This window comes from Festucalex cinctus, chromosome 1, assembly GCF_051991245.1.
Source record: "Festucalex cinctus isolate MCC-2025b chromosome 1, RoL_Fcin_1.0, whole genome shotgun sequence".
NCBI lineage: Eukaryota > Metazoa > Chordata > Actinopteri > Syngnathiformes > Syngnathidae > Festucalex > Festucalex cinctus.
Genome location: NC_135411.1, coordinates 40106466 through 40125080, shown reverse-complemented (window position 1 = coordinate 40125080; position 18615 = coordinate 40106466). Strand labels below are relative to the sequence as shown.

The 18615-nt window shown below is 37.7% G+C and overlaps 2 protein-coding genes and 1 long non-coding RNA gene across 3 annotated transcripts; 2 read left to right on the top strand and 1 right to left on the bottom strand.

Moving 5' to 3' along the window:
• Positions 1-639: 639 nt before the first annotated feature.
• On the bottom strand, positions 640-4699 carry LOC144028029 (uncharacterized). The gene is made up of 10 exons (XM_077535613.1): positions 4647-4699; positions 4138-4211; positions 3105-3151; positions 2865-3019; positions 2593-2768; positions 2349-2482; positions 2125-2269; positions 1642-1747; positions 1250-1331; positions 640-1128 (listed from the first exon to the last, which is right to left on the bottom strand). Exons 2-10 carry the CDS (start codon positions 4202-4204, stop codon positions 1042-1044), a joined length of 999 nt encoding a protein of 332 aa, XP_077391739.1. The 5' UTR covers positions 4205-4211; positions 4647-4699; the 3' UTR covers positions 640-1041.
• A 596-nt stretch (positions 4700-5295) lies between these two features.
• On the top strand, positions 5296-11277 carry catip (ciliogenesis associated TTC17 interacting protein). The gene is made up of 9 exons (XM_077534024.1): positions 5296-5836; positions 6886-7071; positions 7610-7665; positions 7753-7839; positions 8513-8680; positions 8956-9080; positions 9447-9523; positions 9609-9676; positions 10331-11277. Exons 1-9 carry the CDS (start codon positions 5719-5721, stop codon positions 10499-10501), a joined length of 1056 nt encoding a protein of 351 aa, XP_077390150.1. The 5' UTR covers positions 5296-5718; the 3' UTR covers positions 10502-11277.
• Positions 11278-12477: 1200 nt separating this feature from the next.
• On the top strand, positions 12478-14073 carry LOC144027915 (uncharacterized). Its single transcript, XR_013285675.1, has 2 exons — positions 12478-12873; positions 13336-14073. It is a non-coding gene; the product is annotated as an uncharacterized LOC144027915 (long non-coding RNA).
• Positions 14074-18615: the final 4542 nt, after the last annotated feature.

The window sequence follows — 18615 nt, the reverse complement described above, 5'->3', positions numbered from 1 at the left end:
CTGTGTCTACTTCATATTTAGAATATTGGTACCTCTTTGACAAACAATATGTCACTGGTTCCTCTCTTTGGCCTTAACGAAACAATAATCTTTGGTAGTTTATGTTTTTAGTTTTTTTTCTTCTTTTTTTAAGAAGGCAATCATACAATGTCCTCACTGAGTCGTCTGTCTGTCTGAATAGTGCAAGTGGGAATTTTCTTTTAAAAAATGTTATGTGCTTTTAAACAAAATGTATTCCATTATCATTAATGATTATTCTTTTATTCAATGCAAGGAACTTTATTCTTCATATTCTTATTGGAAGCTCAAATTTTATTCCGTCTCACACAACATACCAGTTGTGCATCATATACTGTAAGTTTTAATAAAACAGTGATGTTATTAGTTGTTGCTGGGTTTTAATTGTTTTATATCCACAATGAGGAAGTCAGTTTGACCAAGTAGGCTTTTTGTGCTCTCTCGCTCGGTCTTTTCTCAAGCCAAGGCCCCATGAGTGTGCTTCACACAGGAAATTTGGCAATGCATGAAAAGCAACTCTAAAACGGTATGTGCTGTATGTGTTTGTTTATCTCAACAATGTGATTGAATTCAAAAGAAAGCAGGGTGAAATCGTGGTTATCATACCTCACATTTCTCAGGTTCAAGGTTCCAATCTCAGGCCCACCTTTTATTCAACATTTTACATAAACAAATCCATGTAAACATGAAGCTAATAAAAGATGACTAATTTAACACAGTAGCATCCAATTTTTCAGGTTAAAGTTCTCATGTAACAATTTTTAAACATACAATTATCAGCAACCTCCAATAAAACGTCTGTATGAAAATGTACAACAATATGCATTTTTAAACCCTTAGCATGCCATAGCGCATTACTGGAAAACGAAAAAAAAAAAAAAAAGTGTATCAATATGTGAAACCTTTTGCTACTGTATTAGCATTAATGCTAACCTAAATTACAGCATAAATGGTGGTAAAAAGCACGCTAACGACGATCGCTAACTAGCTGTATAGCTCATATCAATCCTTTCATCCTTGCCATTATAATGACTTTATCAACTGTTTCTCTGTGTCCTCCACCACTGTGATCTCCTCCTCATACTTTGCAGATGGAGAGGGATGATAAAACTGAAAGTAGAAAATAATCATAAAAACATGGTAGTCTAACACAGTTTTTTTTTCTTATTAATTATCAAATGTGTGAAAGATTGCTTGTGTAGTGTGACAACAAGTGTTGACATGTCCTTACATTGAATGTGTTGTTTTCCTCCAGGAAATATTTGTACTTTAATGGGGGATGAGGAATTGTGGGATACAGAACCTTTGCCACCCTAAAAACAACAAACAGAGAAATAAAACACTACTCTGTACAATAGTATGTGAGGGAAACAGTCAAATTTTGGAGAACTCCTTTGCTGATGCCGGCGTTATACAATAGAGCAGGTGCGTTTTTTGATGTACTGTAGCTCAACTTCTAATCTCGAATGTATTTTTATTTATTTTTTTGCAGAAAGCAAACAAGTTAAGAAAAATATCAACAGCACCTCTGCTGGTTGCAACCGAGTAATGCACTCAAATTTGTCTCAACTCAACTCATATGAGTCAATTAATGAGTCACATTTTCAAACCAAAACACAATACCTCTGATTGCGGACCAACAGCAGCAGAGTCAGGAGGATCATGGGTATTCCAAGTGCAATTGTGACGATTACTGGGATGTTGAGGGTGTAAAATGACGGTTCTATTGCTGTAAAAGAAAGTTTCATAGTGAGTGCACTGTACACTGAACTCAGCGGTTCGTACAATTTGGAAAATTGCCAAAATGTTCAGAATTCAGCACACCTCACTTGAACTCATGTTGTTTGACAAACACTTATTAACAAAGGTAATTCAGTGGCTTGATGATGAAGTGCTGACTCCATGATGGGAATACAACCAATGGAGGCTTGTGTGTTTTTAATTTAAATTGTGAAAATGTATCTTCTTTATGGACACAGAAATGCTAAACTAACAGAATATCTCTGACAGAAAGACAGGTTACTATCTTATTTCTCCTTATTACAAGTGTGTACTTAAAAAAAATCAGAACATGACTACTTTAGGATAGAAAGACTGCATACTTACTAACAGTGTTACTCCAATCGCCCCATAATTGTGACCCTAAACAAGCAAAACTTTTCCTGGATCGGACCCTCACATTATAGGTGGACGCAGGATTGGCATTTTGGATTGTATAATACGGCTGATAGCTGTGGATTGGTGATTTTTCCTGTTCAACATTGAATCACACTAAAATTTTATTGACAGAATAAACTTTGGTTATACAGTACAGTATGTTGATATTTTACCTGGTTTCCCACATCCAACTGGTATTCAAAACACGAGGGGGTGTAGTTCGCACGACCCCGGGGCATGTCCCAGGTCACCGCAAGGTCTACGTCTTTGAGGGAAGCGACAATGTTTCCAGGTGGTGGCAAGACCTCTGTCAACACAATACAATGACATTCTGTTTGGTCCAGGGACGACACACAATAATTAAATGCAGTATCTGCAGTCATTTAAAAGTTTAGACTATTTTTGTAATTTATTTACCCATCATTTCAGTGTTGTACACATAGCTGTAGACAGCCCATGTATGGTTCAGGGACACATTGAAATGGACGATGACATACAACATCTCATATTCCCTCAGCACAGTGGTCATTGATCCAGAATGTTCTTCAGACAAGAGACTTAGGGGATGAACTGTGTTGTTGTGATCACAAACGCTGCAGGATACAAAACAACAGATACAAAAGTGTCAACATTTTGAAATGTTCATTTGCGCCACTGCAAGAAATAAAGATAACAAAGATACAATAAACCTGAAATAAACATGGAGCTGCGCCTCCCTGAATAAAGTGGGGAAGGTCCATGAGCAGTTGAGTAGATTTGTTAAGTAAAGGAGGCAGTGAAAATTTTCATTCTCGTCAATATCCACAAAGTCATAGTTTTGTCCTGATGAACTCAACACGCGGAGCTAGAGGGGGGGAAAAAAAATCAAATTTAAGAAAATTGTATGCGCACAAATTAGGAAATTGAAAGATTAAGCATGTGTTTCATACATTATCAATGGATTTTTTATCCTGACAGACATCTACATCGCTTGTCTCTGTTGAAAAGGAATAAACATGTTAGATTAAGTTATTCACTGCACAACATTCTTTTTTTTTCTTTTCTTTTTTTACCTCCACCATGAAGATGTTTGTTTGTATTTCTAAGCAAAAACCTACCTGTTCCCATGAAAAGGGGCTAGCATAATCCAAGATAGAACCTTCAAAATGTATTGAGTATACATACTGTATGATGCAAGATTCAACCTTCAACCAATCAAACTGAGACCTATGCCTAATATTATGACTCACAAACTCCATTACAATATAAGACCCTTATTATTTTCTTTGCAAAGTTGGAATTTTTGATATTTGATCTTTTATTGGATCATCAGGTATTTCTTACTTTTTTCTTTGACCCAAAAGGTTTACAGTATTGATTCACACCTCTGATTAAGTTAACATACACTTTCCTCTGAACAGTGATGGCAACTTGTTAGCTTCACAGGTTTTTACTCCATCACAAAAGAAGACGGCAAAAGTCTGGTGATGGCAATGCCGCACATGCTTGATGCCATTGTTATTATTATTATTATTATTATTATTATTATTTTTCATCTATTTTAAGTCTAATAATTTTGCTTACCTAAAATGTGGTGTTCCATTAAAAATAGTGCAACCTTCTAAATTGTGTAATGGATACAGATGTAAATAGCTTGATATAAAAGCTGAAATGTTCATCTGTAATATTTATCGATTGATGTCAAATCCAAATATATTTAGTCTTCAGGAAATAATAATAATAATAATAATAATAATGGTTTAACTGTTCCAATATTATAAGGCATTATATTTTTAAAAATGCAGAAGAAAATTCCAGTTTAGAAAATTGACTATTCTGAATTTTTACCACCTTTGTTCTATCATCCCCCTGAATTAGGGTTGTGAAAATAGTTTACACTGTTACCGCTTGTCATGGTGTGTGTGCGTGTAGGGGTGACTGTGGGTGTGTGTGTGTGTTTGTGTGTGATCAAATGTTATCTACCGCTTTGAAAGGCCAACAGAATCAGCAGACTGCAACAAACTCGTGGATGAACTGGACCAACCTTCATTTCCAACCTCCGAGTGCACACACACAAACACACGCAAGCAAAGAAAAAGAATAGATGTTCATGAGTCCACACTTCTCAGTACATGCAGGTATTAGCCAATGCAAAACAGTTTCGTGGCTTTTCAAACTTCCTCTTTGTAAATGTTCACACAAAGAAGTAGTCATCTAGTAAAAATCTCAATAAATACACACACATTATATATATATATATATATAGAAAAAAAAAACTTTCCTGTGAATTGTGGGTTCTCGTAACGTAAAAAAAACAAAAACAAAAAAAACATACTCACATAATTGTTCAAGAACAATACAGGTACACATCAAGTTTCCTAATGTTCTCACACAGTGATAACTTGTTGAGATTTATAGTACATTTCCCTGATTACTTTTTAAATGCATAATGTGACAATTTAAAGATTGTAACATGAACAGAAAATTCTTACCTCCCACTTCAATGGCATTCCTTTGCTCTCTGTCAGAAGACAATGTCACATTTCTGGAGAAAGAAGAAGTATGATGTCACACGCTCTTCATGAACTTCAGGAAGGTGCCAGTTCCTTGTGTTCTACATTTTTACAGTTACTGTATTATAATGTAATTTAAAAAAATAATTACAATGTAACATTGTGGATTTAATGAGGAAAAACGTGATAAAATGCCCATTAAATAAGATTTCTAACTCTGTGTAATTTTGCCATACATTTTTTGGTGGCCCACGGTATGTACTCAAAATAACTTTTTACATGGACCAGGACCACAATGCGTTTTGAAAGCTAAAAAAGTAACAGAATTTCTTTTCATAACACTGTGGCGAAACAAGATAATTCCGTTTCAGAAACAAAAATGTTTTCCTCCACTTTCTGCTTTGTCAACTTGTCAAGGCAAGGGTACAGTTTTTGCACATGCCTTCTACTTGTACTTAAGTTATTTAAAAAAAAAAAAAAAAAAAAAAAAAAAAAAAAAGAAGGCGTACAGTACTTATAGTACATACTACGTACTACGTATTAGCCTAGCAACTTTATGGTGGGCCAATGGGATCATACAACGCCACATCCGGGTTTATTTTGAAAAACGCCGGACAGCGTTCGGAACATCGTTTCTTCCGCCTGTCGCCGTGCGACGTTTATTTTGGGTACAGCCAAACGGCGTTCAAAACGCCGGGCCGAGCTCATTACAAATTATTATAATAATAACGCCAGACAGCGTACAATACGGCGTTTATTTTGAAAAACGCCACACGGCGATAGGCGGAAGAAGCGGCGTTCCGAACGCCATCCTGCGCTTTCAAAATAAACGCGATATGCGTTATATGATCCCTTTCACCCACCATACGCGGTTGCCGTGACAACTCGTCTGTCATCTGTTCTCTGAAACATAAAGCAGGATTTACGACCGATAAGAGCAAAAGACCGACATACAAATTGTTTGCCGTAACAGTCCCCCGTCGTGTTACATTGTCAACGTTTTCATCTTTCCCAGCACGGGTGGAAAGTCTGCTTTCAACACAGGACCATAATGGAGGAACCCGATGGGGTTGAAGCTCCAGCACTTCCCTCAGCGGCGACCAAGGAAGACAAGCGCGGTTCAGAGATGGTGGCTTCCGAAGAAGCTGTCGCGTTCCTGTCCAGCATTGGTGAGTCTACGGGCGAGCTAGTCTATACTTTATACACGAAATGTGCGCACGTCTGAGAACATCCGCCACCTGTTTTTGGCACCTGTTGACACGCTCGAACCACGAACAGACACTTCATATCGGTCTGTCCAGAACTGGAATGAAATCACAAATAATCCATGCGCGCAGAAAAATATTGAAAATACGTTTTGTATGACTTTGTTTATGTATTTTATGTATTGTTCCATCCATCCATTTTCTTGACCGCTCATTCCTCACAAGGGTCACTGGCGCCTATCTCAGCTGGCTCTGGGCAGTAGTCGGGGGACACCCTGGACTGGTTGCCAGCCAATCGCAGGCCACACAGAGACGAACAACCATCCACACTCCCAAGCACAGGGACAATTCGGAGCACCCAATTAACCTGCCATGCATGTCTTTGGAATGTGGGAGGAGACCGGAGTACTCGGAGAAGACCCACGCGGGCACGGGGAGAACATGCAAACTCCACCCAGGAAGGCCAGAGCCTGGACTCAAACCAGTCCTCAGAACTGGGAGGCAGACGTGCTAACCAGTCATCCACCGTGCCACCCTTTAATGTATTGTTAAATAATTGTATTTTATCACACATATTTTAAATAGTACTCATGCTTTAAAGATAAGTCTCACTCCGTACACTGTACACACAACCCTTTTGTCCATCTAAGAGCAGTTCTCAAACTTTTTACGCCCATGTATCACCTACATAAATTCTCTAAATAAATCTTTAAAAACAAGGAAGTCTTTAAAAATGTATGCTAATATATTGAACTTCAAAGTTAGCTAGACCTGAATTGGCTTTTTAAAATGGAAAAAAAAAAAAGTGCTGTACATGAAAAGTAAAAAAATAAAATAAAAATAAAATGCTGTGGCAGTAGTAGCTACTGTTGACACTTGCACTCGTCCTTTTCATTTATTTATTTTTTGTACTCAAAGTCCTCTCCTGCTCTACACAGATGATATTTTGGTCACGCTCATCATTTAGTTCTGACATTAGAATTATCAGGTGATGTTATTTTTTTCTTTGCCAGATCCCGTGGAGCTGTCAGAATGTGTGTTTGCGGACTCTCTGGTGACCATGTCAGAAGGAGGTCGAGACTTGGGCAAGTTCTGCGTGTCAGTGGAGTTTGCCCACAGAGCCCTTCAACCATGTGTGCTGGTCCATGCACAAAGCCAGGGGGCCATCGATGACTCCCCATGTGGAACGACAGTGACAAGTGAGGGGGTCCTACCCGACCTTTCTGGCCATTAACATTCACCATCATGGTCTCAGAAAAAAGAAATTGGGGGCTCTTTATTTATGCCAATCAAGTTGATTATTGATCATTCATAAACTCAGTGTTCCACTGCTGCATGATTCTTTACATTATTGTTAGTCTGACAGGTCATCACTATACGTCTTGTAGAATGTCATACAATTGGCTTGTGTATACAAAGACATATGTTAGATTGAATGACCATGAACTCATAGCATCTTCTCTCAATTAAGATACAATGCTCAGTTTTCAGTCTATTTGTCAGGGAAATTTTAATTTGACAATGTTTATACTTGTGCTTGTACTGGTGTAGAACTGTCACCACAACAAATTGAGCAGTTTATAATGTTTTGCCCCTTAGCTAAATGCAGTAATGTCTTAAGGTAAAAAGCTCTATGCAAGAACAAGGCCACATATCTGATACAGCTCTTTGGATGTTAATGGATTACACAAGTGATTTTAATTTAAGTGTGCTTTTATTTTTGCTTTTCCATGTTAGCCTACCTAACTGCTGACCTAGAGGTGCTGGAGGAGGACCATCACGAGTATGTTAAGGCAGGTCACCGAGTGCATTATAGGAAAAAACGTATGCATGGCATGCCTCCCATGATCTCTTTAAAGACATTTGCATTTTTTTTGTAGCTTAATGGACACATTCTGGACAAGCGGTGTCACATGGTGGAATGTGATGGAGAGATGAGAATCGATAAAGTCACCACTGATGGAGAGGTGAGTTGTGACAAAGTGGAACCAAAGGTGCACGGGTTGGAAAAAATATTCAGATAAATTATAACATTTGTTCCATGAAATTGCATTAATATATATCCAACAGTTTATTTTGTAGTGCTTGTAGTGGCTACACTATTTCTAATCGTGTATGTGCAATATGTCAAATATGTTCAAGGTCTCCATGATCAGTAGTGCTGTCAAATTCGACATGGGACTGTTTCTTTGACCAAGCAGATTTGGTATTCAACATCCCAGGGCCAGAAATGACATAAACATCAGCAATGGAACGGTTTCTTCAAACAATCATATTTCAAATTTTTCTTTACAAAAAGACCAGCGTGCTGGCCGTCCATGACGTCAACATTTTTCCACCTGCTGATTGGTTGATCTGAGCAAAACTTGTTACAATTTCAACCAGCAAAACATTGTCAAAAATGTTTTGTTGTGTTATCAGGTCACTATTGATTCTGAACTGCTCCAGAAGATGTACATGTTATATTGCGCTTTTGTATAGTATTGATGGCTTCTAAAATTCATGCTGTTAAAAAGTAAAAGGCCCACATATCAATATCCAACCCACCTTAGTGCAATATAATTACACTCAAGTTCTCGCCACTGTAAGATATTCTGTGTTTGTGTGTGTGTTTGCGTGTGTGCGTGTGTGTGTCTCCAGGAGGTGACAAGAGACAGTGTTTCATATTCCATGGCTGCCCTCAGAGGTCTTATAACTGAGGGTTCCAACTTCTTGCTCATGCGTCTTATTACATTGAGGAAGAAAGTGCCCGAGCGCATGACTTTCGTCTCCTTGGACCAGAAATTACGCATCAGCTGCACGACTTTTGTAAGTGATTACACAACTTCATTATGTACATTTTCAGTTGCACTGTATGGATAAAAATATTTTGGATGCCCGGCCATTACAACTATAAGATGTGAAATTTTGAGCTGTAGCCTCAATTGCAAAATGCAAATGGTTAAGATATATGTTAATGTCAGGTCACACCTGAAGGAAAAATATTAATACTGGCTCACTAACCTACACAAATCCTGTAATGTAATGTAACAAATCCGATAATAATCTGTCTCTCCAGTCATATACGGTTTGTGTGTGTTCAGCAAGGGTTGGAACAGGAACAGATGGAGATTGAGGGGGAAACTGTGGAAGTATTCGGAATGGAGAGAATTGTTCATTCTGTGGAGGAAAACCCTACTATATGGCAGTGCTACTTTTTGTCTGATGGGTAAGATCCATTCCATCAAGACAGAATAATATGCTGAATGAGGTCTAAATTGCACATCTTGGGCAGCATGGGGGCCGAGCCCAGCTGAGAAAAGACCATAGTGCACAACTCACACAGCTACCTTTGCTAAACACCTAGAAAGTATATGAGTCAATATAATTTTTTTATTTTTATTCATTTATTTTTTAAATAATAATAATCATAAATATAATTTAAATATATATATAATTATTAATAAATATATATAATATAATAAAAACAAAACAATTTTAAATACTTTTTTTAATTTAATTTTTTTATTTTATGTATATATTAATTTATAAAAAATATTTTTTCTCTCTAATTTAAAAAAAATATGCTTTTTAGGCATCTTGCTCGCAGATTGCAGGTGGGATCTCCGGTAACGATGAGGTTAATGCAGCTGCCGTCACATAAAGAAGAAGGTAGTAACACCTACATATAGTATCTCAATTCTATCATTCATTGGGCTTTGGTTGTACATATGTATGCTTTCACGTTTTCTCTTAGCTTATGAGAAAATCCCTCTGGTTTGGGAAGAAGACATACAGATGCGTTCCAAGTTCTTGGACCGAAAGGTATACTATCAGTTCACTTCATCAGGTACACAAGCACAAGCTAACAGGAAGCAAATACGAAATACGTTTTCCCCAAAACTCTGCCTTTTCAATGATGCAGTCCTGGTACAAGTAAAATATATCCATCCATCCATTTTCTTGACCGCTTATTCTTCACAAGGGTCGCGGGGGGTGCTGGAGCCTACCTCAGCTGGCTCTGGGCAGTAGGCGGGAGACACCCTGAACTGGTTACCAGCCAATCGCAGGGCACACAGAGACGAACAACCATCCACACTCCCAAGCACACCTAGGGACAATTCGGAGCGCCCAATTAACCTGCCATGCATGTCTTTGGAATGTGGGAGGAGACCGGAGTACCGGGACAAAACCCACGCAGGCACGGGGAGAACATGCAAACTCCACCCAGGAAGGCCGGAGCCTGGACTCGAACCCGAGTCCTCAGAACTTGAAGGCGGACGTGCTAACCAGTCGTGCCGCCCGAGTAAAATATAAAATACACAAATAGATTATGTTTCAAAAGGGTCATTTATTTTCTACAGCTATTGTGTAGAGACTTTTTATTCTGTGACAATATTCTGGCCAGTGAGTGTGTTCTAGATCATTCTGTACATTTCAGTATAAATGTGGACTTTGTGTGTGTTTGCGTTATTGCAGGAGGAGCTGAAGGCTGATCATGCGTCATACTTAAAAGCTCACCCACAGATCCGTGCACTCATATCTGACTTCCTGCAATTTTTGCTACTCAAGAAACCAGATGATGTCTTCCAGTTTGCCAGAGAATATTTCCTCCCCTTCACCTCCAACCCAAGCCCGGATACGTCATAACTGAAATCTCACATCATTTTTATATAGTTTTTGCTCACTAATGATCATTGGCTAGTGGCTACTTTTATTTTATTTGAATGATATGTGGTATTAGTATGTGATCACAAGAAAGTATATTTACTTCATGATTTTTTTTTTTTATAAAAACAAAAGCAATTTTCACTCAATTTAATACGAGAGGAGATGGCATAATACTGATTAAGCCTTGTCTCCTCTAACATCTTTCTGTATATTTCAGTGTTTTATCTTTTATATTTCATGTCAACCTGCGGCGTTCCCACACTGGCACACCTAAAAACTGACGAAATGCGAAATTTAGCAATGGTCACAGCACAGCCTCTTATTCTCAAGGTTAAAAAAAAGCTAATTGAACTTATTTTAGCGTTAGCAGAAAATTGTCATACCATAATTACCTCATTTGATGAGTCCATCTGTTTACCGCGCTGACTGTCCTTGAAAACAAAATAAAAACGTTCTGGAATCACATGCTCATTAGAAACAATAGCTGATTTATTGAGAAGATATTAAATATTTATCAATCTGTCTTGGCACAATTGATACTCAGGTTGCTCTCTGGCTCCATGTTAGCATATTAACTGTTGGCATAGTAACTGTATTAGCATTTTATTAATTCTCATTCAATAGAAACAAGGCTTGATTACAGGGAAAATGGTATGTGAGCATATCAGTTAGCGCCTTAGAAATCCTCATAAAAAATATTTATTACGATAAAATAACATTTTATAATTTCCCAAGTCTCACATTCTCCATATCAACATCATAATTAATTTCACAGCTATCCTTCATTATGCCCATTTTATTTTTACTTAACAGCCAGGTAATGTCTGTTTATTTTGGCTAAACTTGGAGCAAGAGGAGCCACGGTCCACGGCCTCATGTAAATAAATGTGATGCTTTAAGATGTTTTTGTTTGTTTGAGACTAATAATGCAAACCAATAAATAAGCAGTAAGAACAAATGGAGCTAGGCTGCAAGGTGCATCATTACTGTAAAAATGCACTTTGTTCTGAAGGTGATGGTTGAAAACAGGTACAGGACACTCATTACCATTCACAGCTGCTGTCAAATTAGTTAGCGCTATATTATAAATAAAGATGACTTATGTGAATAAGAACATTAAGTTGCCAGATCAATGGATGGAGGACATCAGACCATTACAAACACCGAAATGTTAATTATGCACTTCAAGCATTCAAAAAGTTTACAATAGAGTCAAAGAAAAAACTGGACATAGTAGGCCTACTACCAGGTATTATTATGAAATACAAATGATGGATTTGGCAATTAGAATCAAGGGGAATGAGAGGCTGCGATTGGCTGGCAACCAGTCCAGGGTGTCCCCTGCCTACTGCCCAGAGCCAGCTGAGATAGGCGCCAGCACCCCCCGCCAGGGCCGGCCCAGGCTACAGGCGAGCTAGGCGGTCGCCTAGGGCGCCATCTTGTGGAGGGGGCGCCAAATTGCAGAAAGGAAAAAAAATAAAATTTAAAAAACACAAATACAAAAAGCCCTGCCCCCCTCTCGTGTTTTCTAGCATAAAATGTTATATAGCAAATATATTTTATTGAGTGTCTTTTTTTTTTTATTACTTCTATTTCAAATAAATGACTGTGAGTTCACGACCTGCTGTCCTGGCGCCCTGAACCTGACCCGCTGCTGCCGCTTACAATGAATGAAAGGTAGGGGGAGGGGTATGGCGTTAGATTTGTGCCACAATTCCGTGCGTAACAAAATGTGTTTCGTACGTACAAAATGTGTTTCGTACGTACCAAAAATGTGTTTCGTACGTACCAAAAATGTGTTTCGTACGTACAAAATGTGTTTCGTACGTACCAAAAATGTGTTTCGTACGTACAAAATGTGTTTCGTGCGTACAAAACAGTCCTCGCGCACGCTTGCTTCGTCTCTCCTCAACACGTACGAAACTTTGATTTACGCTTGCGATGCAAGGGTCGAGGCGTGATATTTGTGCCACAATTCTTAACCAATCAGGAGTCGTACAGGAAAGCAAATCCTGATTGGCTGTTTAATATCCAATCAGGCAGAACTTTGACAACGTGTCGTCACGCCGCGTTGCATCATGGGCGCTTCTTCGATTTTTTTTTTTTTTTTTTTTTTAAACAAGCACTCGGTCCTTTCCTGTTTGAATTTTTGTCTGTATTTCTGCTGACTTTTATTTACTTAATAGAAGTTTTGTTACGTTACGGGATGAATCAGCTCCTAACTGCTTTCCTGCTTAGCGGAAGAAGGAGGGAAAACAAGTTTTAGCGCTCATGGTGATGTTGGATGACGGCATAAAATAGAAGAAAAAAAAAAGAGAAGAGGCTAACCTGCTACTTACGTTTTCATTATGGTAAGTTACAAAATACTGTACTGTATTTAAGTCAGTAAATCCTATAGTTTTGTCCTCTTTTGATCGTGCTACTATCATTACAATCTTAAACAATGCATGCCATCATGAGTGGCGCACTGGCGTTGTATAAGAAGTAGAAAAGAAAATGTTAGACCATCCATTTTTCTTTAGTAATTAGTGCCTGGTACCACTAAAGGTATATCGTGAATAATAGAAAACATTGAATACATAAGAGCACTGTGTTTGGCAGTCCAATGCCATAGTTATTGACGTAAGAATTGAATTCATTTTGGTTACAAGACAACCATACACCATGACTAGCAGCTGTTGAAATAAACATGTTTGCCCAAAATAATTGTTTTACTAATGTGAGAAACATGGTTGATCTTGTCATTTTTCCATAACAACAGATAGACAATTAAAAATCTGAGCGCTAACCTTGGGTTTTGTTTTTATTACCAGGCAACAAAGATGACAAAGGACACAGAATGCACCTGATGACACCACAACAGAAGTGTCAAAAACACCACGAGAAGCAGAAGATGAAGAAGTGGAGTGGAAAAATATTGATATCGCGCTATTGGCCCATGCAATATGCATATAACAGACATGCAATAAGTTTCATATGGAATTTTTTGCTTTTATCTGAATTTGACCAGTCAGCCACTTGCTAAAATGTGCACCACCATCCACTAGTTGAATATTATTGAAGTCATTACAATTAAATAACTCTGAATACATTTTACTGCATGAGAAATATAATTTGTTCATTAGATAATAAAATCATCATCAGTCATTTCTTTAGATCCATATTAAATATTGCAATATCTATTGCTATATTCAGCAAAATCGCGTATTGCATGATTTTCCAATTTTGTGCAGCCCTAATTCCTGACGTTTTTGAGCCAGCTGATGAGACCAATTTGACTTAGTCATTAAAATGTCTGTAGGAAGAGTCAGAACGTGAAGCTTGAGCTTGACAGCAGAGAAATCAAGAGCTCCTGAAGAATGACAACATTAACATTGGACTATCATAATTTGAAGTTCGAATAGTTGTAATGGCCTGTTTTGCAGCATACCAAATCAAACATTTTTAAAATATTTTTTCTCCTGTAAGTTGTCGACACTTTTACTGAACTTATTTAAATGTGTCTTGCAAACAGTATCATTGACAATTAGAAAAATAAAAAGTGTCACACACACTGTATTCGGAACAACCTGTAAACAATAACCAAAATACTATTGCAGGTACAGTGCCAATGCAGTACATGACACATTTATGGTTTCAAGATTAAAGTGCGGAAGTGCACACACTGCACATTTGCCCATCATTGACCAAGAAGACCTCAGAGTACTGTACTCACGATGATGTCTTGAGAATGTAAGACCCAAGAGGTTCCACTGATGAAAATATATTACACATTGTATTTGTAATTGACACTTAATGATGCATTATCGATCAACAAACAGCAAACTGTACATTTTGTTTTTAAATCAAATGAATCGTCCTCAGTTACAGTGCATCTTTGCAGTTTTTATTTCAAGTTTTATACACAGTAGGCATGGTAGACTGCTATTGTGGAGCCATCCATCGCCGTCCCATCACCAATCATATCCATCCATCTTCATGTAGTTATGGGAAAACAATGTGACCATCCATGTTTCTACAGTTTCTTGTTCATGTTAAATGTCTAGTACAACTAAGGGTAACCACTTCATAACCTCTGCAGCTATAATATGATGCTCTTTTGAGGGAGAACAGTCAGAAGACCTTTGCAATAATCAAGTCTACTGTAAATAAAAGCATGAGTCAGGTTCTTCTGGTATGGAGCATGCAACCCTTCTGTCGAAGTCTTTTAGGTGGTAAAAGGCTGCTTTAGTGATTTGTTTGAGATGGCATTTATGTGCACAAGTATACAGGTAATGACAACAAAATTAACTCGTGAATTGAATTCCAGAGCTGATATCTCGTAATTTTCCACGATTTTCTAATCAATATCACTAACGTACTTAAATCAGTAACTATGGCATTGTGTTAACAGTGCTTTTGGACATTCCATGTTTTTTTCTGTCTGTTAGTTACACGATATACATTTGGTGGCACTAGGCACTAAAAATGCATAAGAAAATAAATAAAGGGGGTGGCGATTTTTTCTTCTTCATCATAACTATGCACATCCATTGCCAATGTCGTGTATGTAACTATTACATACAATTTTGATTGTCTTGGAAGCCTGTGTGTGATAGTGGCCAAGTTAAAAGATGCTATTTTTATGCTACTTACCGTAATGAAAATGTTGAAAGTAGTCTTCGATTCGGAAGTTAGCGTCCCCCCCAACGGTCATCCAACGGTCCCATGAGGGCTAAAACTTGTCTTCCGCTAAGCAGGAAAGCAGTTCGGAGCTGCTTCACCCCGTAATATAACAAAACTTTTGTTAAGTAAATAAAAGTCAGCAGAAATGCAGATAAAATACAAACAGGAAAGCACCGAGTGCTAGTAAACAAAACAAAACAAAAAATCGAAGAAGCGCCCATGATGCAACGTGGCGTGACGACACGTTGTCAAAGTTCTGCCTGATTGGATATTAAACAGCCAATCAGGATTTGCTCTCCTGTCCGACTCCTGATTGGTTAAGAATTGTGGCACAAATATTACGCCTCGACCCTTGCATCGCAAGCGTAAATCAAAGTTTCGTACGTGTTGAGGAGAGACGTAGCAAGCGTGCGCGAGGACTGTTTTGTACGCACGAAACACATTTTGTACGTACGAAACACATTTTTGGTACGTACGAAACACATTTTGTACGTACGAAACACATTTTTGGTACGTACGAAACACATTTTGTACGTACGAAACACATTTTGTTACGCACGGAATTGTGGCACAAATCTAACGCCATAGAGGGGTCGTATATCATCTCGGAGTGTAGTGGCAGCACTTTAGAAAGATAGATAGATGGTTGGCACACTTGTGTTGTTTATACATTGACATCGACAACAATGAAAAGGTCCAAGCCTTCACGTGCTGCATTAAGAAAGCGGCGAAAGGAGGAGGAGGAAAAACGGGCCCAGGGTAGAGGTATGTATGTCAGTCAATCATCATTGTTTATAAAATAAACACGAAAATAGCGTTAGCTTCTTAGCTTGCTTGTAACTTGTTTACGGCACCATTACATCCATGCTAGTAGCTACTTTGCACACAAGAGTGGGGCAACGCTTGCTGAGTTTAAACTAAAACAGCCAGTAAGTCCAGATACCTGCAAATGGATTTGCACAAGTCATTGTTTCACATAACCACATTAATTTATTAATTTATTGAAAATAAGAATTATGTGCTGGTTTAATGTAAACATCGATATAGTAAATGCATTTTTTTTTTTTTTTTAACTAGATGCGCTGAGAAAATATTTGCAGCCACAACAAGCACCTGCAGAAGCTGTGGTAAACAATCCTTCAGTGTCATCTTCACCAAAGGCTACTGAATGTAAGTGCATGGATGGTGCATTTAATACAAACAGCCATAATTTCTGACATTGTATTCTATCATAATGCAAATGGATTTGTTTTCCCTGCTTTAACACCAAAATAATTTGAAGTGATGTATTTTGTTTCATGTACAGCTGAAGCAACAGCCAGTCAAGCACCAATCAGCAGTACTTTGAGTGACACAAAGCTCGATCTTCTAGATCCAGGTGACTATTTCAGTTATATCAGCTATTGCTGCATCATGTACAGTGCTCAGCATATACGAGTATACCACCTTTGAAAAATGTAAAGATTTTGTTCAATATCTCCCCGCGACCCTTGTGAGGAATAAGCGGTCAAGAAAATGGATGGATGGATGGATGTTCAATATCTCAATAAACATAAGAACAATTTCCAAAATATTGACAAAATGTTTTCTGTAGAATACGCACTTGACTCACAACATGAAAGTAAGGTTGTAATAGGATGCATAGATTACAAAATCTTCAATCTCTTAAACAGCTTTAATTAAGTGTTTTTTTAATTATTATTTTTATTTTTTATTTTTTATTTTTTTTTATCATTATCATTTTAAACTTCCTTATGTTAAATTTTTTAAAGTTTGTTGAATAATGTTTTAAGATTGTTAGTTTGTAACCTATTTTCATTTATTTTTCTTCCTCTGAATGTTAACTACTGTTTCTTGATGCTTATGTGTTGTCTTTCCTCGTGTAAAGCACATTGAGTTGCCTTGTGTATGAAATGTGCTATACAAATAAACTTGCCTTGCCTTGCCTTGCCTTCAATTTAATCAAATTAATGAATGCAAAAAAAAAAAAAAAAAAAAAGCAACCCACAACAAAAACGACGACATCTAGTATTTGCTATGAGCTCCATGACTGTTATGGGTAGCAACATGTCTGCTAGGCCTGGAATTAACAAGCCTTTTTCTCGGGGTCTACTTATTTGTGCAATATGTACTCTAATAAAAAAAAAAAAAAACTCTTAGCAGAGATGCAGTCATTTCTTACCTGGCCAAAATCCAATATGTCAAGCATGGAACTTTTTGTTTTTCTAGAGGAGAAAAAACTTCGAGAAATCTATCCCAACATGTGGGTAGCACTCAGAGTGGCCGCTACCATACCAGTGACTGTAGCATCAGCTGAGAGATGCTTTTCCAAGCTTAAACTAATAAAAAACTATTTAAGGTCTACCATGTCACAAGAACGGCTAACTAGACTGGCACTTATCAGCATCAATCAAGAAGTATCCAGGCAGCTATCCTTTGAGGCACCAATTGATGCCTTTGCTGCAAGGAGGTCCCGGCGTGCACTATTTTAAGTATTTGCCGTTATGTTCCTAAGTTATTTAGTGAAGTTTTTTTTGCACACTATTCACATTATCTGTGAATCACCTTATTGCCAAAGTTTTACGATATATCAAAGTTTGTATATTGATACATTTACTATTTTTTGTATCTTACACAATTATTAATGTACATAGTGAAAACATTTTGAGGTTTTAAATACTGTCATTTTGCAAAAATTGCAATAAAAAGTTGCATTGCATTGTACTTCTGTTATTTTTCTTATTTTTATTTGTTTGTGGAATTTGGTATTTATTGTGTGGTGTGCTATTAAATATAATATATCTATAATTTTTTTTTTTTTTTTTTTTTATGGGATTGGGGGGGGCTACCATGTACATTTTCGCCTAGGGTACCAAATCATGTAGGGCCGGCCCTGCCCCCCGCGATTTTTGTGAGGAGTAAGCGGTCAAGAAAATGGATGGATGGATGGATGGATGGGAATGAGAGGGCAGATAAAATGACAAGGCTGCAGTCGTTTCACAAGCAAATTTATGTGTCAGTCTCATTCAGACATAAATAAAAGGCATAATTAAACAGAAATCGATAAACGACTGGTTAGCTGCAGCACATCATCCTCAAAGCACACCGTTCACCCCAATGAAGATAAGTGGTATGAAAATTGAATGGATGGATGGATGGATGGATGAAGAGAAAATAGCAAAAGCAGGGGAGAATGAGGACATTATGGTTGTTTTACAGAGTAATTGGAAAGATGGGCTGATCTAGAGACAGAAAACTAACGATATCAAGAATAAAATTTGGACGCGGAACTGGGCAGTACACCTTTTAAAATAGATTCAAGCAAATCTCATTGAGCCTAGCCTGAGGACAGGAAGAATCATCAGAAGGAATTCATTGCAATGCCTTGGAAAGAAGACAAATGTCTGATCTTTGGAAAAGGTAAAAAA